Below are 25233 nucleotides of genomic sequence, written 5' to 3'. Positions count from 1 at the left end.
ATAAGCTTCATTTTAGGCCGCTGCTAGTGTTGTTGGTGCCTTTGCTTCTCGCTCGGTTTTCTTCAGCCTTCCATTGGAATGGGTCGTCAAAAGTCAAACGTCAAAAAACTTGGCGCCTTTGTTTTTTTGATGTTGCTGGTAAGTCATAGCCTAAATTGTATTTTTGGAGCTTTAATCGAGCATCAAACTCTCCATATGATGAAGATAGGAGTTTGATTAGAAAGGGTATATTTCCCCTAACGTAATCATTGACGCAACATGTCTTCTGTAGTCGTATGGAAACCCCCTAATAATTTTATCCAAATCTAAAAAAATCAAATAAAATCCATTACCGGTTTTCGTTGAGATCTGTTCATTTGCAAAGGACTGTGATACAATAAAGCCAACCCCCTCAATTTGTCCCAGCTTTCGCTCCCGTCTGGTTACGTCTGGAAAAAATACTCTATTTGCATATAAATAAATGATTGTAACAATATAAAATTCACTACTAGCACACTACCAACTAGGGAACTACTAAACATCGCCGGAGCGCCGTCGGCCGCGTACGTCGCGTTGCAGCACTGCGCCGCAAAGCTGATCACGTTCGGGTAGTAATGGTTCCAGAATTTGACCGCGCTGAAGCTCATCGTGGTGTGGTCGGACATGTTGAACGATCGATCGATGATCAGCACGCCCGGCTCGTCCATCGTAAACTGATCCCACTTGATGTACACTCCGACCTGCGTTGGGTTGGTGTACTTTGCAAAGTTGGCCCACAGCGTCATGACGATGTCCGCGACGCGTTTGTCCGCGCTGTCCCACTGCATCTGGTCGGCCAGCGCCAGCCAGTACGGAAGACCCCAAAGGAAGATCAGCTCAAAGTTGTGCGGCACGCCCATCCAGTCGGGAATGTCCTTGACGGCGGCTTCCGTTCGGGGCTTGATGTCGAACCGGTACACGTACGTTTCAGCCTGCTGACTCATGTGCATTGCCAGTTCGATCGTCGGTGCCACGTACTTGCGTTCCGTTGCGAACTCAATGTATCGCCTTCTTAAAATCATTGGATCCGTTGTAGCCGGGTATGGTTTGTACTGGTAGTGGACGGCTTCCAGCACGGACTCCATGTTGCCACCGCAAACCGTATCGTTAAACTCCACCTGAGAGAGGTCCATCATTACGGCATCCCCAAGCAACGTCTCAAACATCTCCGCTCCAATCCCGTGCTCCAGCATGTCACCCATAGCCAACTCCAGGCCCTCCTCCATGTCCGTATGGCCAATCAACAGCGGCACCTTCCTCAGCTTGCCCTGGTGCACCAACATCATCGGCAACTCCGGTATAAACGGTGTCGTAATGTTACTCAACCCGCTGTCCACAACCGGACCCCAGTCAACGACCGGTGAATTCTCCGCCAATATCTGCCCTCCAACGCGCCTCAAACAATCAACCAAACTGGACGTCGGCTTCCGAAAACATCCAAACGCCGTCGCAATCTCATCCAACCCCGGTCCATAATAGCTCGGCATCTTGACCATCGAATCCAGCAGCACGCTCCCGGACATGATAATCGCCTTATGGAACATCTCCTCCGTCCACTCCCCCGACGTCAAATGCAACCCCACACAAACTCCGCCCGTCCCATGGCCCACCAACGTCACCGACGCCTCGTTCCCGTTGAACAGCTTGACGTTCCGTTTGATCCACAGCAGCGCCGCCGATTGGTCCATCAGTCCAAAGTTCCCTGGCGCCTCGCCGTCCATCGTCGTCAGGAAGCCAAAGATCCCCAACCGGTACTGCACCGTGATGACGATCAGCTTCTGCTTGAACACCATCTGGAACGGGTTCAGCATAAACGGGGTGTCCCCGTCAAAGTCACCGGTGGGGAACCAAACCAGCACCGAGTATCCCTCGGTTGGCATCGTTGCTGGGGAGAGGAGAAAGAAGGAAAGGGTTACATTAGTGTCTCTTCACGTTGGGTGCAGTTTGATCACGTGACTAAGTCTTATTGTTGGTTTTGGGGATGTAATTAGACCATTCAATGAATTCTTCATCTGGATAATTCAATTAAAGTCTTTCAAGAAGTACTTCAAGAGCACATTTACCGGGCTGTGCGTGTCTAAAATGTAATCATTAGGTAGAATGATTTCTGTGGACATCTACAAAATCAACATCGAATTTCAACTTAATTGATTTTCGTGACTAGCTGACAACTGAATCGGAAGAAAAGGGTCAATAATTAAACTTCAAGTAACTTAATGATTCAATGTGTCGAATGGAAGTCAACGTGACTAAGAACAAGATTAGTATTACTTGATTGATTCACTAACTTGTGAATTAATTAGGATAATTTCCCAATGCTTACTGGACTCGATGGGAAAACAATTTGTAAACTTGTACCGCAAGCATTTTTGTTCAAATTGGTCTTTAAAATAGCATTCCTTTAAAAATATTCCTTATTTTTCTTGCAATGCATGTAGGCCTTGAGCTCATGCGAAAATCAAAAGTTTTTTTTTTATCTTTTGATGGTTGTTATCTGCATAATGGCTTGTATTGCCATGAATTGATTTAGAAGTAAACTTGTTTGGGAACACAATTGTGATTAAAGTAATAAATACCTACTAAAATACTAAAATAAAGGATTTGTTCAAATTCGCATTTCAAGACTAAATGTCTTAAGGTATTTCTTCATCCTACTATTTAAAAAATCAAAATCCTTAAAAAAAACGTGAATTTGACAGTTCAAATCAGTTTCTAAAGCTAGAAACTCTAACTAAAAAGTTAAAAAGTAAATCGTTTTTCTTCTATTGCTGCTTTCAAAGCTGGTTCTATTTACCAAAACAATACAAAAATATAAAACAACCAACCAAATCTATGTTTAACCAAATATACTTAAAATACTTAAGTTACTTAAAATACTTAAAATACTTAAAATAATTAAAATACTTAAAATAATTAAAATACTTAAAATACTTAAAATACTTAAAATACTTAAAATACTTAAAATACTTAAAATACTTAAAATACTTAAAATACTACTTATACATGAAAAAAATCACAAAATTTCAAATTTCAGAATATTCACTAATTTACTAATAAGATTATTTTCAATCACTCCTGAAAGTTTCATGAAGATATTTCGTGACTGAACTGAGTAAGAAACGATTCAAGTTCACATTTTTGCCATGCGCAAAGCGAACTGTCAAACTTTGTGAACGTTTTTCTCTAAACACCAAGTTGATTTACGGGTGCCACGATATCTCGAGATGGGATGGACCAAATTGGCTGAAATTCAGGGTGAAGACTCTCAAGATATATCCCGTGTGCATGACGAAGCCCGATTTTAAAATTTTGCTTTTTTTTTAAATACAAAAATCAAAAATTGACGATTTTTTATATGAAAAACACAAAAATATTTTTATCTTTTTTTAAAATAATCTTTTTGAAAATCGGCCTTCGTCATGCACACAGGACCGGTTTAACGAGTCTTTACCAAAAGCTTTGAGCTGATTTGGTCAAGGCAGTGTTGAGATATCGTGGCACCCGTTTTTTGAAACTGCTAGCTTAAAATAGCTATATCTCGGCAATGGTACATCCAAATGTCTTCATATTTATTTTGTTAATAGATGAAAATGTATATTTAAATGCCCTGCAAAAAGATTTAAAAAAAAGTTTGAATGTGTACTCATACCAACCTCTGACATTTTTGACGATTTACATGTATGTAACCCCTTAAAATACTTAAAATACTTTAAATACGAGCAATTCCATGTCAAATAGGGAATCGGTAGTACCCGACCCTCTCCGATTTCAATGAAACTTTGTAGATATGCTATCCTACGCTTATATAAGCCATTTTTGTGTATATGGAGCCAGTTACACTCGATAATGACATTTGAGAAGGGCGTAAGTGTTTTAAATATTTTTGTATTTCGTAATTTAAATATTGCTGTATCTCGAAGCCGTTGCATCGTATCAAAAAGTGGTCAAAGACAAACTTGTAGGAAATTTGATGGGCTTTCCGAAAAAAATACACTGAAACAAAAAAACACTCCACTTTTATGAGATTTTTTGATTTTTAAGTTTAAAAGTCAAATTTGAAGGTGAGCCCACGATTTTTTTTCGTTCAATTTTTTTGTGAAAATAGCCTAAGATGTTACAAAAAGACTCACGAAAAATGCAGGATGGAGCAACTCACCTAAAAAAAATACAAAAATCATTTACTGAAACTGTTTTTTTGAAAAGTGCTCTAAACGTCAAAATTTTCAAAAACCGAACTTGAGAGTCGATTCTCCAGACAATTTTACATAAAAGTCTTCATATTGACCATTGTCCTAAGTCCAATCCTTGTGAAGTTACAGCGGTTTTAAAAATAAAATTGTTGAAAAAATAGGTTTTTTGATGGTTTTTGGCAATTTCTATATGACAGACTTGATTTTTCAGTCTCAAAAATATTTTTACCGAAAAGCTCGTCCAATTTCCCATAAGTTTGTCTTTGACCACATTTCAATTGGATGTATGGGCTTACAGATATAAGCTAATTTACTATCCAGGTTACTATACTACACTGAAAAAATATTATGTTTTCAGTTATGAGCAATGTAATTAGCTTAAATATTTTAAATTCTTTAAATACCTAAAACACTTAAAATACTTTTAATACTTTAAATACTTTAAATACTTTAAATATTTTAAATATTTTAAATACTTTAAATATTTTAAATACTTAAAATACTTAAAATACTTAAAATACTTTAAATTCTTTAAATACTTTAAATACCTAAAATACTTTAAATACTTCAAATACTTTAAATACTTTAAATACTTTAAATACATTAAATACTTTAAATACTTTAAATACTTTAAATAATTTAAATACTTGAAATACTTGAAATACTTGAAATACTTGACATACTTGAAATATTTTAAATACTTTAAAGTATTTAAATACTTTAAATACTTTAAATACTTTAATTACTTTAAATACTTTATATACTTTAAATACTTTAAATACTTTAAATACTTTAAATACTTTAAATACTTTAAATACTTTAAATACTTTTAATACTTTAAATACTTTAAATACTTTAAATACTTTAAATACTTTAAATACTTTAAATACTTTAAATACTTTAAATACTTTAAATACTTTAAATACTTTAAATACTTGAAATACTTGAAATACTTGAAATACTTGAAATACTTCAAATACTTTAAATACTTGAAATACTTGAAATACTTGAAATACTTGAAATACTTTAAATACTTTAAATACTTGAAATACTTGAAATACTTTAAATACTTGAAATACTTGAAATACTTGAAATACTTGAAATACTTGAAATACTTGAAATACTTGAAATACTTGAAATACTTGAAATACTTTAAATACTTTAAATAATTTAAATACTTTAAATACTTCAAATACTTTAAATACTTTAAATACTTTAAATACTTTAAATACTTGAAATACTTTAAATACCTGAAATAAATGAAATACTTGAAATACTTGAAATACTTGAAATACTTGAAATACTTGAAATACTTGAAATATTTTAAATACTTTAAATACTTTTAATACTTTAAATACTTTAAATACTTTAAATACTTTAAAAACTTTAAAAACTTTAAATACTTTAAATACTTTAAATACTTTGAATACTTTTAATACTTTTAATACTTTAAATACTTGAAATACTTGAAATACTTGAAATACTTGAAATACTTGAAATACTTGAAATACTTGAAATACTTGAAATACTTGAAATACTTGAAATACTTTAAATGCTTTAAATACTTCAAATACTTTAAATACTTTAAATACTTTAAATACTTTAAATACTTTAAATACTTTAAATACTTTAAATACTTGAAATACTTGAAATACTTGAAATACTTGAAATACTTGAAATACTTTAAATACTTGAAATACTTTAAATACTTGAAATACTTGAAATACTTGAAATACTTTAAATACTTTAAATACTTTAAATACTTTAAATACTTTAAATACTTTTAATACTTTTAATACTTCTAATACTTTAAATACTTTAAATATTTTAAAAACTTTAAATACTTTAAATACTTGAAATACTTGAAATACTTGAAATACTTGAAATACTTGAAATACTTGAAATACTTGAAATACTTTAAATACTTTAAATACTTTAAATACTTTAAATACTTTAAATACTTTAAATACTTTAAATACTTGAAATACTTTTAATACTTTTAATACTTTTAATCCTTAAATACTTTTAATACTTTTAATACTTTAAATACTTTAAATACTTTAAATACTTTAAATACTTTAAATACTTTAAATACTTTAAATACTTTAAATACTTTAAATACTTTAAATACTTTAAATACTTTAAATACTTTTAATACTTTTAATACTTTAAATACTTTAAATACTTTAAATACTTTAAATACTTTTAATACTTTTAATACTTTTAATACTTTTGATACTTTTAATACTTTTAATACTTTTAATACTTTTAATAATTTTAATACTTTTAATACTTTTAATACTTTTAATACTTTTAATACTTTTAATACTTTTAATACTTTTAATACTTTTAATACTTTTAATACTTTTAATAATTTTAATACTTTTAATACTTTTAATACTTTTAATTTTTAAATACTTTTAATACTTTTAATACTTTAAATACTTTAAATACTTTAAATACTTTTAATACTTTTAATACTTTTAATACTTTTAATACTTTTAATACTTTTAATACTTTTAATACTTTTAATACTTTTAATACTTTTAATACTTTTAATACTTTTAATAATTTTAATACTTTTAATACTTTTAATACTTTTAATCCTTAAATACTTTTAATACTTTTAATACTTTTAATACTTTTAATACTTTTAATACTTTTAATACTTTTAATACTTTTAATACTTTTAATACTTTTAATACTTTTAATACTTTTAATACTTTTAATACTTTTAATACTTTTAATACTTTCAATACTTTAAATACTTGAAATAATTAAATAAGTACGAAATACCAAGAAAATCCAAGCTGAAGGTGAATTGGGACAGTTTACTTAAATTCATTTCTGGACTTTACAGATTTCTTGCTATAAGCCCAACACTGGTGGATTTTGTTTTAGTCCCTAATATTTTAATTTAAAAATACTATACATCTGCAAATTCAAAAAAACATCAGTTGTCGGTTAATCTAGGAAAAGTATTTTTTTTAAATAACCAATTTTTCACATAAAATATTAAAGAAGCACGAAATACCAAGAAAAGCCGAGTTTCATAGCAACTGGACAGAAAGATAGACTCACGTTTATGTCTAGCGAACTAGCAATCAGGGTCTGCTATTTTACAGATTCGAAATTGGTTAATCTAGCTCAAATTTAAGCTGAAGTTAGCTAATTTTAAATTGTAAATTTTATATGGCTCTCCTTTCCAAGTGACGTTTAAGGTTTACATTTATATGAAATTTATGAAATTTCTTGCACCTTTTTCTACAAAATGCAACTCGAAGTTTTTTTTTGCCTATTTGTTGCCAGCTCAAGTAGTCGTTAGTCACCAAAGATGGACTCTATAGAGAAGTGTTGCATGCCGCACAATTAGATTAGTCACGCAATACTCTAAAGGGCGAGGAGAAGAGTCGCGATTAACCCTCTACAACCCAACCCCGCCTCTAGACGGGCTTCGATTTAAAAAATCGCCTAAAATCAATTTTTCAACCAATTTTTGATCTTCAAAAAGCATTGGAAAGAAGAACTTTTAAAATTTTGGAAAATTTTAGGGTTGGAAGTTTGACTTGTTTTATGTGACTTTGCCAATGTTTTTAAAAATGTCATTTTTTTAGGGGTCAACTTTGGCTGTGTTTTTTACTAACATTTCCTATATTTTAAGTAAAAAGAAGTATGCAGTAATTTTTCTGGTGCCCCAGACTATGCCTCTACGCATTTATTTAGAAGTTAAATGATAATGGTTCCATTGTATAGCAGAAAATGTGAAAAACATGCAAAAAATGGAAAAAGTTACTGTAAAAACATGAGAAAATTAGATAAGCCAAATGTAATGATAGGAGGTGGTAGAGTAGGCCAAGTACTACCAAAAACAAATTTAAACTAAACAAGATAAATGCAAATTAAAATACTAAAAATGAAACAAGAAAAACATAAAACAAGAGAAGTAAAGTTTTTTGTAGAACAAAAGTTGCTCAAAATGACCTCCTGAACACGGGAAAAATAAAAATTTTCGAAAAAAAAAATTTGGGCAGTAGAGGGTTAATGGGTGCAACGGGTTCGTCCGGCAAAACCGCACGGAGCCACGTGACCCGTCATGAAACAGACGACAACCGACGACCGGTGGCGAAAATTATTCAAACTTTTGAGTTCATGCCGAGGGGGGACTCGCGCTGGTGGGTATAACTAAATTTAACAGCTCAATTAAAAACCAATTTGGACGGTTATGTAGCGGTTTAGTGCTCGATTGGGGTGGCTTCTAATTGTGGTGGGGAAATTGAGAACAAAAAATCTACAATTGGGTCACTTTGAAGAAGCTTTAGAAGTTAGAAAAAAAATATGTGTATTATATTATTATAACACAAATCAGAATTGAACTGTTGAAGGAGCAACAGTAACAAAGACTCCAAATTCAACTGGATGTAACGCGCAAAGGAAATCTCCTCACCTCTACACAACAGTTCGCGTCGTTTTGGGTCGCGTGTTTATTTTGTGCCCTATGAAAAATGTAATACAGGGATTCAGTATACATCACAATTTGCATATTGATTTTCGAGGTGAAACAATTTGCTGTATATAAATTTCATTAGCGTTGACTTTCCTTGGCAGTCAGCAAACCATCAGGTAGCAACATTGAAGAAAATCTTCTGATACAGTCAAGGATACAAAGTTTTACTTCGATCGGATAGTTTAGATTGTTCCACGACTTGGGCAAGTTCGAGGAAATCATATCTGACTCCCGAAATGTTCCGTGTGTATAATATTCGCCGAGGTTTTCTGCATAGTTTGTACAAAGTTGCTGCCACGTGATTATGGGAACGATTTTCGGCGAAGGTCCCGTGCTTCTTCATAAATGTCAGGCTGGCTGGTTGGCAGGCAGAATGCGTCGAAGGTCGGACTAGTAGTTTTACTATACGTGGAGTTTTTGGAGAGCAATTTTGCTGCGGAATTATGGCAATTTGTTGCTGCGGAAGGATGCAAGACCTGTACAAGGGGGTTTATGTCCGTGTATGACAATCGACCCTGAAATGATGGCAGCAAAAGTCAAATTGAGACAGCTAAGGGTTTCTGCACGTTTACTATAAATACATGTACACTCAAACCCCGATGGTTTGACACCAACTGTTGTCAAACGAACGGGGTCACTTTTTAGTTTGACACCCCTTTTACACGAATTTCACACACACTATCAAACATTTGTTTTGATAGTGTGCGTTAGCGCCGTGTAAAAAGTGACAGTTCGTCACTTTTTAGTTTGACTTTGACCAACCAACGGGGTACAAACTAAAAAAGTGTCAAACGAAAAAGTGACCAACCACCGGGGGTTGAGTGTAGAAAATTTCTCAAAGTTTTGTGTGAGGAATAAATATTTACGAAAATTTTGATGAATTAGAGCTCACTTATAATAATAAATTGATTATTTGATAAATAATTAAGGCATCTCCAGCGCTGGCTCATGAATGCCGAGATCAAATTTGCAACCTTTAAAAATCTCCGTCATTCCCACCCTAGGGTAGCAAATTTGCCACCGAAACAAGCCCACCGCGGATGGCAAATATGGGTTTTTTTCATTCTTTGCTCTCGTTTACCTCGTTAATTATGCGTTGATTCATGCCTAGAAATGCTAAAAGTTTATAAAACTATTGAAAATTTTGAAGAATTTCATTTTTCGAAAATGTCGAAAGCTCAACAATTTGCTACCCGATTTGATTTCCACCAAATTTGCTCTCGAGTCTCCCACCGCGCGTAGCAAAGCAGGTACCAAATTTGATCTCAAGTTCATCTGTAGAAGAAATATATGTGTCGGTACCTGTCGGGTACTCATTTTCTGATACCCGACAAGTACCGGCAAGCCGGGAGCAAAGATTGAATGCGTGTTTGGAGATTTTTGGACGCTGCTCTGGTTGATGAGAGCAAACATGAACAAAATAAAAATTCCGAAATTTAGAAATAAAAAAAACTAAAAACAAAAAAAAAAAATCTAAAATTCTGAAATTCTCAGATTTTAAAATTATGTTTTTTTTTTAAATTGATGGATTTTCTATCTGTTTTAATTTGTTGACGATTAATTTTGGCTCCTTTTGAATTTTGGCTTTTTCGCTCTTATTTAAACAATATTTCTTAATTTTTGTTTTTTTATTCATTGATTATTTTTTTTTCAATATAAAAAAAAATTAAGATTGTTTTAAAATAATAACGAAAAACCCAAAATTAAAAAGGAAACAAAATTAAAAATAAATCTTCAACAAATTAAAACAGATAGATAATCTATCAATTTAATAAAAAATAATTATAAAATGTATATAGAATTCAAAATTTTAGATTTTTTTTTAAATTTTGTTTTTTTAATTGCATTTAATTTTAAAATCTTTAAATTTTAAAACTTTTCAATTTTGGAATTTTTAAATTTCTGATTTTTAAATTTTTCGAATTTCTGAATTAAAAAAAATTTAAATGGGTAATTCTCTACCAACTCACACGAAATCGGGAAAAGTTGCCCCGACCCCTCTTCGATTTGCGTGAAACTTTGTCCTAAGGGGTAACTTTTGTCCCTGATCACGAATCCGAGGTCCGTTTTTTGATATCTCGTGACGGAGGGGCGGTACGACCCCTTCCATTTTTGAACATGCGAAAAAAGAGGTGTTTTTCAATAATTTGCAGCCTGAAACGGTGATGAGATAGAAATTTGGTGTCAAAGGGACTTTTATGTAAAATTAGACGCCCGATTTGATGGCGTACTCAGAATTCCGAAAAAACGTATTTTTCATCGAAAAAAACACTAAAAAAGTTTTAAAAATTCTCCTATTTTCCGTTACTCGACTGTAAAAAATTTTGGAACATGTCATTTTATGGGAAATTTAATGTACTTTTCGAATCTACATTGTCCCAGAAGGGTAATTTTTTCATTTAGAACAAAATTTTTCATTTTAAAATTTCGTGTTTTTTCCTAACTTTGCAGGGTTATTTTTTAGAGTGTAACAATGTTCTACAAAGTTGTAGAGCAGACAATTACAAAAATTTTGATATATAGACATAAGGGGTTTGCTTATAAACATCACAAGTTATCGCGATTTTACGAAAAAAAAGTTTTGAAAAAGTTACTTTTTGCGTTTCTCTTTGTTTCGTCGTCCGTGTTTGTCGCGGGTGACCATGAACGGCCATGATCGATGACGACCAACTTTTTCAAAACTTTTTTTCGTAAAATCGCGATAACTCGTGATGTTTATAAGCAAACCCCTTATGTCTATATATCAAATTTTTTGTAATTGTCTGCTCTACAACTTTGTAGAACATTGTTACACTCTAAAAAATAACCCTGCAAAGTTAGAAAAAACACGAAATTTTAAAATGAAAAATTTTGTTCTAAATGAAAAAATGACCCTTCTGGGACAATGTAGATTCGAAAAGTACATTAAATTTCCCATAAAATGACATGTTCCAAAATTTTTTACAGTCGAGTAACGGAAAATGGGAAAATTTTTAAAACTTTTTTAGTGTTTTTTTCGATGAAAAATACGTTTTTTCGGAATTCTGAGTACGCCATCCAATCGGGCGTCTAATTTTACATAAAAGTCCCTTTGACACCAAATTTCTATCTCATCACCGTTTCAGGCTGCAAATTATTGAAAAACACCTCTTTTTTCGCATGTTCAAAAATGGAAGGGGTCGTACCGCCCCTCCGTCACGAGATATCAAAAAACGGACCTCGGATTCGTGATCAGGGACAAAAGTTACCCCTTAGGACAAAGTTTCACGCAAATCGAAGAGGGGTCGGGGCAACTGTTGTGTGAGTTGGCGGAGAATTACCCAAATGCAAAAAAATATAAAATATCTTATTACATCTAATTACATCGCCCAGTTGCTTTCGCGAAAAAAAACTGTTCGTCAGACTGTAAATTGGTATTTTATGAAAATAAAAAAAAAATGCTAGATATAATTTTAAACGCAGGAAATGCATTTTAACTGGTTTTCAGTTGATTAAACTTTAATTTTCATCAAAAGTTTGAAGTTTTCCAAAAACAATTTTTTGCCCCTGATTTTTTAGGGCGAAGTTTATGGGGCCCCCGCCATAAATTTTGAAAAATATTTGCAACGGCCTTATATTTTTATTTTTTTAATTTTTTAAATTTTTTTTTTTAATTTTTAAATTTTTTTATTTTTTTTCAAAAAATTTTAGAAATTAAAAAAAATTAAAATTTAATTTTTTTATTTAATTTTTTAAGTTTTTTTAATTTTTCAAATCTTAAAAAAAAATAAACTCTTTGAATTTTTGTAATTTTTTTCCGTGCTTGATTCGATTTTCCGTGCATAATTTCATTTGATGCGGTAGCAAACAGGCTGAATACCGGGAAATCCCGAAGAACTGAGAGCAAATTTGCTACCGCGACAGGTACCGCGGTGGGGTTGACGTCGGGTGCAAATTTGATTTGCTTCGATGTTTGCCACCAGCGCTGGAGATGCACTAAATGTTTATCGATTTTGCTCATATTTGGCGCTTGTGGGGCGAGGTTTTAAAAAAAAATCCATATTCTGGGCACCCTTGTCTTTCTAAATCATTTATTCTCGTTTCTGAAACATTTGTGCGTGCATTTATGACGCCCCTACCCCTTTTCAAAATAGGCAAAATTTTAATATTTGACATAATTTCAATGAATCGATAATAAAATCCTCAAGTTTCACGTCTATTTACGATCCGTGATCTCAAAAATAACAATAAATAATTGCCAGAAAAAATGAAGGACGGTTAAGGCAAAAACTTAAAATAAAATTGAAGAAACCTAATAAAAGTTCAAAGTTTAGGATTTTTATTAAATAAATTTATAGATTTGACGAGATTTTGAGTTTAAAGACATATTTTGGATTTTGTTTTCTTGAAATTTTCGAGGTTTTGTTAAAGTAAAATTAATTTATATTATTGGGTTCAAAAACTGTATTATGTATCATTGAACATCATTGGTAAATTAAGCTTGATAGCGTCAACTGGAGCGAATCGGGACTACAGTCAGAATAGGGACAACAGTATTCAATGCACTTAAAAGTTTGATATTCGGATAACGATGCACTTTTTTTTGCTGTTCTGCATTTGATCTATCCGAAACTAATCAAAAGTATCCAAATATGGTGCAGTAACAAGGCCGAGCCACGTAGCCCAGTGGTAACGCTTCCGCCTCGTAAGCGGTAGATCGTGGTTCAAATCCCGGCTCGGACCAACATAACTGGTGATCTTTTCCCTTCTGGATTCGATTGCTTAGTAATGAAATTGCCACTGAATCCGCTTTGTAAATGCCGGCCCCGATACTCTTCAAGGGTGTTCCCCTCAGGAACAGGGAAAGATTTACTTTACTAACAAGGCTAAAATAGCTGTCCCAATTCGCAACATGCGTCCCGTTTGACAGTCCTGATTTCTTCAAACCACACATATTTTTGTATTTGCTCCATGATTATTTGTTATTTCTGTGCATACAAGGTCAACTGAAGCTCATTCCAAAGTCCATTATTCGTTGGAATTTCGATAACGACAAACTGATTACATTGCATGCCTCCTACAATCTCTAGACCAAAATAGTTCTTCGATATCGAAACGGAAATCGCGAGCCCCGGTCATCAACGACCGAAGAATCCTTCAGCTTGAACTTGACTTCTATTTGACATTCTTTGGCCGGTTCAGCAACATCACTGCGAGGCAGCAGTTCGGCTAATTGTTTTATATAATGTGTCTGAAATACAAAAGGACCAATCCTCCTTCGCCGTGGGATGGCCGAAGAAACCCGCTGACCTTGGACGCGTTGGTTGACCGGACCGAAACTCATTAACGATGTCCTGCGCCGGCCATTTTCGGAACGAAGTCATTTGTACCACGAACGAAAGTGTTGTGTAACACAGGATCCTTTGGAGGGTGATAAATATGCATACTAAAGGTGCCACCTCTCATAAAAATGCTAATGAACGACAAATCACGCCAGAAGCCAGAATTTGAACGAAATTGATGGCCTGAAAAAGCACTTTTGTTTTCTCCTCCCAAACAAGTCCTCTAGCGTTATCCGATCAACTGATGGAAATTCCTGGCCCATTTCAAGTTAGATCCACCTTACAGATAAAGTCAATTAAAGTTGAAAAGTCTTTTCAATGCCAACGGCAGACCACTTCAAGTCTGATCCAATATCCTTTGTTCGACTACAACCGTGTGGGGATCAAGTTCAGCACGCATAAACCGCGGAAAAGTTTGCCTTTTTCAGCAAACTTTCACGCGCCAATTACTGACGGAAAGACTTTTTCAGTATTTAGCCGAGCTGTTTCCGCTGCCACGTGGCTGGCCACGCATCAAAGTTCAAACAACTTATTTCGAGTGCCGCGTGCACTAATCGATGTTCGAAGTTTCTCTCTCCTCAATTCACTTAATAAACTTGTTGAGCCCGTTCCAAAGCATTGGAAGCGGGAAAGGGGGACGGGTATTTTGTAGAAAATTTAAATCGATAAAATTCAAAACGCGGCTACTTTCTATGGCAACTGAAAGTTGGGGTGCCAGCGAAAGTATTATTTTGCACTACAAACCTACATTCGCGTCAAAGTCAGCGCCGCGTGGTGTGAAATTATTTAAAAAAAAGGAACATGGTGGCAGTATTTGGGGTTTTATTTTTGACACGCTACGCACGTGTAATGAACGTGCTGGCGTAATGTTGGTAGTGAGGTTAAGTGGATGTTTTTGTTATTAGCTTGTTAAGGTTCTGGAAGGCATCATTCCAGATCGGCCATTTGGCATCCATGTTTCTTTTAGAAAAACCTTCAAATTTTGATTCAGAATGTTTCAATCAAAAAATGGTTTTCTTCATATTGTTTGTAGAAGCATTTTACATATCGTGATTTTTTTTTTCATTTCAATTTACTATTTCTGGACCCTGAATTCAAAACCATCATCGACCCAAAAGTGAGGGACACTTTCTACGACCTTAAGCATTTTTTAAATGCTTTCTACGGACAATCATCTTTTTAAAATCCATCAGTCAATAATTTAACGTTTAATTTGAATGTATGCAAACTCACCGTGGCAATTTTGAAATTTGAATTCATTACAACTCATTTACAAGCATTTTTAATTTTAAAATGCGTCATCTACATTTTACCTCTTTCTGGATTGTTACATATACTAAATAAAAAAAACTCCGCATACATATTCTAAATGCTTTAAAGGCCAATTCAACAAAAAAATTCAAAGTTTTTAAAATTACAACACACAATTTCAACATTTTAATGGAAAAGTTGCTTGAAAATTCAATTTACACTATTACAAAGCTTTTATTAAAATTTACATCAGCCTTATTTGTTTGGAAACAAATGATTTTACTTGTGCAATCTGTTTTCGAGGTCATAAAAGCGTAAATCGAATAGGGGGCGCGAGAAAGTATTCTATGAATTTATTATGTTTTCTTGCCTAAGCTAAAAAATGTGAAAAAAAAGATGAAGTCTGGAGTTTTTTTTTCAAAGGTCATATAAGCTATTGTGTATCATATATTTATAGGACATATTTTAAAAAAAAACTCTAGAAGTGAGCACCTAAAATTCCTGGATATGACCTTGGAATAGGACACAATATTTTTGGAAAAATATTTAGAAAAAGCCTTTCACAAAATGTTTTAAACAAAATTCGAAATTTCTAGAAAGCCTTAAAGTGCCTTACAAAAATCAACGGCAACATTTTTAATTAAAAGAATCATTAAAAAAACAGCAATCAAATAATCAACGAAAGTGATTTTTTAAGCCTTATACACCCAAAGGAAAAATATAACTCAAAATCTGCAATAGTGGATTTGCTGCAGAAAATGTCACATTTTATAACATTTTTTGCAGCAAGCCCGTAGATCATTTTTGCCCGCGTGTAAACATTTCAGCGATCTGCAGTTCTCACCAACACATATAATGCTGGTGCGTCCCCGAGCAACACTCCAGAAAGAAGGATATGTTAGTGCTCGGTCTCTCACAACTTATCAAGCGTCCATGGCGCTGTGGTAGCGTGTCGGATCAATAACCAAGAAGTTGGTGGTTCAATCCTCATTCTGTAAAGGGTTTTTTTTTTGTGAAATACAGTGAAATACAGCCGTCGGTAATATCGATAATTGTCGGTAACGGGTAAAAATGTCATACCCCTAAATCGCAAAAAATGCATGAGGACAGTTTTCATGCAGATACTTTCATGCCGCCATGCATCACAATCATGCGACCGCCGTTTGGGTGTAGCATAATTCTTCTCTACCAACTCACACGAAATCGGAACGAAATTACACGAAATGGTGTACTTAATATCGAAAAAATACGAGTTATCGCTATTTTACGAAAAAAAGTTTGTCGTCGATGGCCGTTTAAGTCACTCGTGACAGACACGAATGACAAAACAAAGAAAAACCAAAAAAGTAACTTTTTTTAAAAAAAAAACTAGTGAAATCGCGATAATTCGTGATGCTGACAAGCAAACCCCTTTACGTTTATATAACATTTATTTTAATTATCTGCTCTACAACTTTGTACAATATTGTTACACTCTGAAAGAAAACCTGCAAAGTTACAAAAACACATAATTTTAAAATGTAAAAAAGTGTTTAAAATTTAAAAAAATGATCCTTCCGGGATATAACAGATTCAAAAGGTACATTAAATTTCTTTTAAAATTACATGCTCAAATATTTTTACAGGTGAGTAACGTAAAATTGCAGAGTTTGAAAACTTTTTTCGCATTATTTTCGATGAAAAATACGTGTTTCGAGTACGCCATCAAATCGGGCGTCAAATTTTACATAAAAGTCTCTTTGACACCAAATTGCCATGTCATATTCATTTCAGGCAGCAAATTATTGAAAAACACGACTTTTTTCGCATATTCAAAAATGAAAGGGGTCGCACAGCCACGAGATATCGAAAAATGGAGCTCGAATTCGTGATCCGGGACAACTGTTATGTGAGTTGGCGGAGAATGACCCAAATGCTCTCCAATGCAACATAATTTGTTCAAAACTCGTATTCACTTGGTTTTCAAACCTAAAAAACACTAGTTCTGCAACTCGTCCGAGAGCACCGTTCATAACCTGATGATCCGCGCCGCGAAAAAAAAAAAATCCCCGTCATATTAATTCAACGTCCGTTTCCGCCCTCGGCCCCAAGCGAACCGTCGCGACGTCGTCGTCGTCGCTGACTTCCGGCCACTCGGGTGAATTATTATAACCTCGCTCTTGGCTTTCTACCGTGAGGCCATTAGCTTCCCCCGAGAGGGGTTGAAAAAACCACAAAACCCCGTGGTCAAGTCATTTAGTTTTCCGTCTGTTTCGACTTCTCCCTCCACACAAATTTGTGACTTTTCCTGCACCCGGTTGTCGTACTCGCGGGTGAATAAGTGGCCCAGTTAATGAGCCTCCTTGTTCGATGCCTTTAAAATTTGTTACTTAAATAAAGTATGTTTAAGAATAACTGTAAAAAGCACACATTTTTACTGTGCAACATCGTATGCAATTTAGGGTAAACCTGTGACGAAGAAATGGAAAGCAACAAAGGTTTATTGCATCCTTTGGATAGTCCCTGGTCTTCGCCAGGACCAAGGGTAGGTGGGTTAGTTTCTTCAAATTCGCGCATGAAAACTGGGGACTGGTAAATAATGTTTCATTGTTTTTCCGACCATTGAATCACTGAGCTGTGACAGAATGTTGGCTGGTCGGTTGGTTCCAAAGTGAAATATGTTTTCAAAGAAAACTGTGTCAAGCGATTAATCAATGTTGCTTGGGTAGGTCCTCTGCTAATATTTGACTCAATCACACTTTTTTATCACTTTGTAAAGCTTTGGTTCACAATTAATGTAAATCCTTTTTTAAACATTCTTCACAGACAAAAATACAAAAAATATTTTCCTTGGCATGAAACTCTTTCGAAAAATGAACAAAATTTTCAAATCTCCATATAAATTTCCAGAGTTTTTTTTAACGGGTTCCATAAACATATGAAACACAATAGTTTATAAGACCTTTAAAATAACAACTATTTTTTGACAGTCGAAAAAACCGCTCTACACGCAGAAAAATATTTTGTAAAATCAGCCTGTAAAAAAAAAAACGAAGTTGACTTTATAGCTGTCAGCCACTATTGCAAGTATGTACCAACCACTAGTGTCTTCCTTTTTAACTACAAGGACTTCGCCGCCCTGGGCTCCTAAGTGTTTGAGTACGGCACGGAGTGACGGCGTCGGTTACCCATATTTACACAAAAATTTTAGAGCGCCCGCCGCGGGATTCGAACCAGCAACCTCTGGATTGTGAGTCCAGTGCGCGGTCCGATTGATCCACATGGGCGGGACAGCCTGTACGAGAGTTGATTCAACAAAATATTTTGTTGAATATAACCAACAAAATGTTTGCGTTGAATCAACTCTTGACTTTTTTTGTTTTAAATCGCGACAATTTGTTAAATCAAAGCTGACTAAATAAATAATTTCACTGCAGTTTAGGTCACACGAAACAAAATTGCCACTTAAGTGTTGTTTTGAAGTACTACCGCCTGCACAAGAAAAATCAAAACTTCACCACAAAGAAGAAAGAAAACTTCTTCCTCCAAACCACTTAGGGTGTTATTAGTACTTGTATGAAATTTCCCAGTTCGTCGCCACTTCGGCCCAAGATATAATATGACCCAGTTTGGTGGTTTTTGGTGTCACCACACACTTGCCACAGGTTAAAAATTGTTTAATTTTGCAAAAACACGCACATATTCCGGCGGTTTTTTTTTCATTTTTTATCGCGCATGAACTAAATACTATGACCCTTGGGCGAAAGTTTTCCCGGACGCCACCAAACACGTGTTTACCATCAATCATTAAGCTTTAGTCTCAACCCACCCAAAACCCGCAACAGCCTGTAATTTCCGCCAACGGTGGTCGAAATTGCCGGAACCATCCTCGAAGGTGAAAGATTTGAATCTCTGAAGGGGCCAAAAAGGAGGGTCATTACACTTATCAGCAAATTTACGTCGGTGATTATTATGATCAAACAACATTTGTCAAAAAGCACGCTTTACCCTGTATGATAACCTACAAAATTTAGTAATTTTAGTTCCAACAACCTTAAAGGTCAGTGGAGCGCGCGAAATGGCAAACGGAAAACACTAACTAGGTTACAATCAAGCAGGGAAACTTACGTGTGAGTTCCAAACACTTGATTTCCGTTCACCGCGCCTACTTATGTTGTTCACTTTGGCCTCAACTTAAGCTTTACTCCGCTTTACAAAAAAGTGTTGTGATTATAATCTTTGATGTAAGGAATGCGGCAGTGGCTCCCTCCTATATATGGACGATTTTCTCGGTAATTTAAAACTGGCACGAAAAAAAAAGCGCGACTAATCGGGTGGAAAATGTGGAAAACAGTTGCTTGGAATTTCCTTGATGCTTTTTTGCCACGAGATTTCGCTGGAAATTATTTCAAGTGGGGTTTTTTTTTTGTGCAGGCCAGTTTAAATTGCTTAACTCCTCAAGAAATCAATAAAAAAAACAATACTTAAATAATCATCAAATTTCTGTGAAAATCTAAGTGAATTTAACTAATGCACCGACTCATACTGTAGTCCCGATTTGCCCCACTTTTCCCAGAGAATCGCTCACTTTCGTGCTGGAATGCAACGAGTGACACCGAAGATTATCCGTTATGCGTTGCCAAAACATTGAACTCCGGGTTTTTTTTCCCGGGAAAACTTTTACCAAGTTTAGAGCCGAGTTTTTGGCGCGGAAAAGAAGTCACGCAAGAAATAAACAATCGCACAAAGTCATGTACAACAGTCTGGTGTTTTGTGCAGGGGTGGAATTAAGTTTGGGTGATGCAAGCCTTCATGTTATGAATGAGGTCTTTAACCTACATTTCTTCGATGCCACGCGGTATTTTGGCTAGGGCTTGAAGACTGAAACTGTGGTAGGGACTTTATAAGTTGATTTATAGAAACGATTTATTGAACTTATGTCTGATATTCGCTGATATATCTGATATTCCACAAATGAGCTAGTTGCCACAACTGTATTTTGTTCGTTTTAGTAATAATCATGCCAAACTCTACTATCCAACTGTTTAATTTTTTGACAAGTTTTAAATTAAAACTTAATTTAAAATATCGAGCATAATATTCAAAAGATTGATACAAATGCTTTTTACAATATAACAGTTATGCTAATGTGAAAAATTGGTAAAATTTCAATGAATTTATGAAAATAAATTTTGCAATTCTGTATAAAATCCGCCGATTTCGAGCAATATTATTTTTTTGTATTTTTTTTTATTTGGTTCATACTTTTTGGGTGCCTTCTCTACGACCAAAAACCCCATCTTGCCTTTGGTTCACCCATACAAGTTTCTATACAATTTTGGTAGATGTCCATACAAAAATGGTACCGTCACCATGGGCGAATTGGGACAGCTTTTTTAGCCTCATTACTTCACAATATTTGGATATTTTTTTATCTGGTTTCGGATAGAACAGACACAGAACAACAAAAATAGTACATCGGTTTCTAAATTTCAAGCTTTTAAGCTCTCTAAAAACTGCTCTCCATATTCATACTGTAGTCCCGATTCGTCCCAGATGACGGTATGTAAATATTCGAAACTCTTTTGAAGGAATTTTCAGATCGATTTTGCGTTTTCGGAAAAAAATGTTCGTAATACAAATTTAAAAATCCGTAATGCATTTTTTTCAATTATTTTAATGTTTCAATGTGAATTAAGCCGGCAAAACAAATATTTTTTCGAAAAACTTCAAAATTTAAATAAAATTTCAAGTTTAATTAACTGAAAACCAGTTAAAATGCATTTTCCTGCGTTTATAATCATATTTAGCATTTTTTAACCCCTTTGAAAACATTTTAAATTTTCTTGAAATACCAATGTGCAGTCCCACGAAAAGTTAACTTTTTTCACGTTAAAACAATTTCCGTCAATACCTCGATATTTTGAAAATAATGATTTGAAAGTAACTGAACGCGTGTAAAATACACTTTAAAACACTTTTTTCTTCCAAATGTTGAAACCTAGGCTTGTAATTTCAATTTTTATATTAAAAAAATAATAATTTAGGAATTTTGTTGATATTTTGAAATTGTGTCCATCTTTGTCCATTTCCGAAAATATTTCTTGCTAGTGGCTTAGAAATTTCTTTATAACTATCGAAATTGGACAATTAGTTGCTGGCTCGAAAACCGCGACTCATATTTCCAATGTTAAAAAATTAAACATTTGTGAATTTTTTGAACTTGAACTTGAACTCCTTTCACATATTTTTGGATAATTTAAAGATTTCAAAGTATAATATCTAGATTACATTTTCAAAACAAGCAATGCGCCATGGATTTCCTATGCTCAAAGGACCATTTGAAAAAGTAAGCGAGATATAAGAAAGATGGTGGATGGGTGAATGGCTTGCAACTATTTTTATGTTTTGATTTTTGGGATACTTTTTATGATTTCGGGATTTTTTGCAACAGACTACATTTTATTTTTTGATTTTTAAGTGTTTTTGAATACCCCTAACTAAAGGTGGATTCAATAACAAAAAAAGGCAATATAGTTTATTGGACCAAAATCATGCCTACGAACAATCATTTTTTTCCTGACCACATTAGTATCACTATACATCATGAATGAGTTTCATAAATTAATAACGTGATTTCATAAATTCATTCATGGGGAAAATTTACTGCGTAAATTTGCGAACCAAATAAATTTTTCATATTTGCATTAATAAAAAGCATGAACTCGTGACACTTGTGAATTTTGTTCATGTTCATGATAAGAAATCTTGATTAATCAAAAACACTTTTGCACGAACTGTTAAATTTGTTTTTTTTCGGATTCTTCTATCTTTTGTTAATCCTTTATAACCCAACTACGACCCTAGGCGAGCTTCGATCTAAAAAATTGCAAAAAATAACTTTTCAACCAATCCACCAATGTTAACCAGTCATGCGACGTTTCAAACTTCTTGATTTTGGATGGGGACATGAGTTATACACTCCCCTCTTGAAAACATGAAGTTTGATATGTCGCAAGAGTGGTTTCAGGAATTTGCCAAATATGATCTTCGGATGTGGCCACCGGAGAACCTGGGAACCGGTCACCGGAGGTATAAATACATTTTAAGGATACTATCCATCGAAAATCAAGAAGTTTGATACGTCGCATGACTGGTAAACACTGTTTCCTAATGCGGTTCCGGATGTGGCCACCGGAGATCGGTGGAACCGGTTCCGATGGGTCCTATGGTATTTAATATTATTCTAGGATCGTTTTGCATGACTTTTCATGGTAGAAGAAAGCTTATCAGTTCACAATTGGAATAATCTGACACTTTTTCCAAAAATCCGGATCTTCCGGTGGCCAGTACTCCGGCCACCGGTCCGTGCAGTGCGATTTTTCATCGGATTATTGTTCCTGGTGCAAAAACGAAGCTTTTGGTGTATAGCAATCGATGGTTTGCGTGAAATCATGTTGCGGTAATTTTTTGGGCCCTTTTTTCCCACTGTGCAATGTTAGATCTTCAAAAAGCACTAGAAAGAAAAACTTTTGAAATTTTTGAAAATATCAATGTTGAAATTTTGACTAGTTTTCTGCGACTTTGCCAATGTTTTTAAAAATGTATTTTTTTGCTGTGTTTTTTACAATCTTTTCCAATATTTTATGCATAAATAAATATGGAGACTATGAATAAGGAGCGGCCGTGGCTGACTGGTTACGGTGTTCGCTTAGCAAGCGAATGGTTCTGGGTTCGATTCCCATCTGCTCCCATCGAGAAAGTTAAGGACATAGAAATACTTGAAATGCTGAATATGAACGAAAAATCAAAGTTGCTGGAGGCGGGGTTCGAACCCCCGTCCTTTGGATTGGTAAGCAAAAATGCTAACCACTAGGCCATGGCGACTTGGTGAGCCTAGACTGGAATTAGGAATACTGTTGCAACCAACCCGCAATGCCTTTCGAGGTGTATCCTAGGGTTCTACCTCTCCCACTAACATTGAGTCCAAAACCTCCCTACAAACATCTATACCACTAAGGTGACGTAGGGGTCCTTGCGCACTTTAGATAGGTGTTTACTAACGATCCTCCCCATCCCTGAGGATAGCTTGGACCCGGCCTGGACCCCCTTATGCCCTGGGTTGTATTACACACTCATCAAAAGATGAAGACATGGTATCTCCTGTGTTGGATTATTGTTCCGGATGAGGGTCTAATACAACCACACCAAACAGTGGGATAAGCGTTGTGGAGCCTTCCGGTGGTGGGGCGTCCTCCAAATGCTAATGCTAATGCTAATGCTAAATAAATATGGAGACTATGAATCTACGTATTTTTGACGTTTTGTAAAAAAAACGAGCAGAAAAAAATTAAAAAGTGACTGTAAAATCATGAAAAACGGGAAAGGCAAAAGGTGGTAGCCAATTACTACAGGAAAAAAAGAACTAAACATCATGAATGCAAATTAAAATTCTTAAAATTCAACAAGAAAAACATAAAACAGGAGAAATAAAGTTTTTCTTAGAACCAAAGGTTCTCAAGTTGACCTCCTGAACAAGGGAAAAATTAAAATTCATGAATAGAAATTTGGGTTTTAGAGGGTTAATTTCCAAAGTCAATTCCCTTCAGAAGACACTAATTTGATAGAAAATAAAAATAATACGGAATAAATGTTTGAAATCACGTAGCATCAAAAATGTATTCAACATGAATGTTGTCACAAAAAAACCCTTTATATTGCAACATATTTTAATTTCCTTCTATTTTCACTTTACCAGTTTGCTTCACTAATCCAAAATGAAATCTGTAATAGGCTGCCGAACTGTATTGAAAATAAAAATGTTTTGTTTTATTTTTTGAAATTGTGCAATTTTAAGAGGAACACCAAAACTTTACTTTTTTTTACGAGCCCAAACTAATATTGTTACAAAGTCACGTGTTCAACAACTATCCTCGATTATACTCACAGTCCGGCACGTAGATGTTCAGGAACAGACAATCCTCGTCGTACTGCTTTTCTCCTTCGTCAACGGCTCCCGCCTGGATCAGCTCCAGAAACAGCTGGTTATGTCGGCGATGGGTTTCCCGCGGCGAGGGCCAACACTGGGGCCCAAAGGTGGACGCGTTTTTGGTTCCCTCCCAGGCAGGGAGATTGTCCACAACCGGCGGAGTGAACCGCTTCTCGTTGATCGGTGCCTGGGCGTACGGAATTCCGAGGTACGCCACGACCCGTTGAGTTCTAAACATCTTCATGAACGTTCCCATGACCATGCCCTGGCCGGGGATCTCCACCGTTGGCGGGTCGCGGGCACAGGTTGACCGGTGGACGAGGAGCACCAGCGCGAGCAGTCGCACCAGTCGATTCGGGGTCATTGTGCGTCGATGTGCGTCCGGATCCGGGGTCTTGAAACACTTTACACCACCACATGCAGAACAGATTCCGAAAATTGCATTCGTTTGGTTTTCAGGCCATAAACAACCCGGGTAACGGAATCGGCCCAGAAATGGGAACAACGGCACCAGGTAACATAAAACAACACAAACCAGAACGGCGGCACTCCGGACACCCGACTCTTCTTTCTCTGTTGGTATAAATCAAACCACCCAACAAACAAAATGAGACTGGTAACCTATAAAACAATACTGGAGCAGTGTAGTTAATCCTTGTTTTGCGCGCCACGAGAGCCAGAGCACTGGAATCGGCAACCCGAACGGACCGAGCACTGAACGTCGAATGAGGCAGAACCTCGGGCGGGCCGGGAATTCCGACTACAAAAGGACTCTTTGCTCCGTTCTGGGAGGGTTGGAGTGCAACCGTCGACGAAGTCGTCAGCAAACGTCGTGAGTCACGCGATCTCTCTGAAGGTACCTTCTGGGGACCGTTGAGAAGGGTGGTTTTGGTCACTCTGTTCAGATTTTATCCTTATAGATCGTCTAGTAGCAGTAACTAGAGACTTAAACGCCAGAATGTTTGTTTCCAGTTTAAAATTTTACAAAGCAAACTAATTTTG

General features: G+C 35.0%; 1 protein-coding gene across 1 annotated transcript; it reads right to left on the bottom strand.

Moving 5' to 3' along the window:
* Positions 1-381: 381 nt before the first annotated feature.
* On the bottom strand, positions 382-24978 carry LOC120413221 (neuroligin-4, Y-linked). The gene is made up of 2 exons (XM_039573947.2): positions 24190-24978; positions 382-1903 (listed from the first exon to the last, which is right to left on the bottom strand). Exons 1-2 carry the CDS (start codon positions 24593-24595, stop codon positions 423-425), a joined length of 1887 nt encoding a protein of 628 aa, XP_039429881.1. The 5' UTR covers positions 24596-24978; the 3' UTR covers positions 382-422.
* Positions 24979-25233: the final 255 nt, after the last annotated feature.

The sequence above is a fragment of the Culex pipiens genome, chromosome 3, assembly GCF_016801865.2.
Source record: "Culex pipiens pallens isolate TS chromosome 3, TS_CPP_V2, whole genome shotgun sequence".
Taxonomy (NCBI): Eukaryota; Metazoa; Arthropoda; class Insecta; order Diptera; family Culicidae; genus Culex; species Culex pipiens.
The sequence above is the reverse complement of the archived record's forward strand: the minus strand, read 5'-3'. Positions and strand labels throughout refer to the sequence as shown.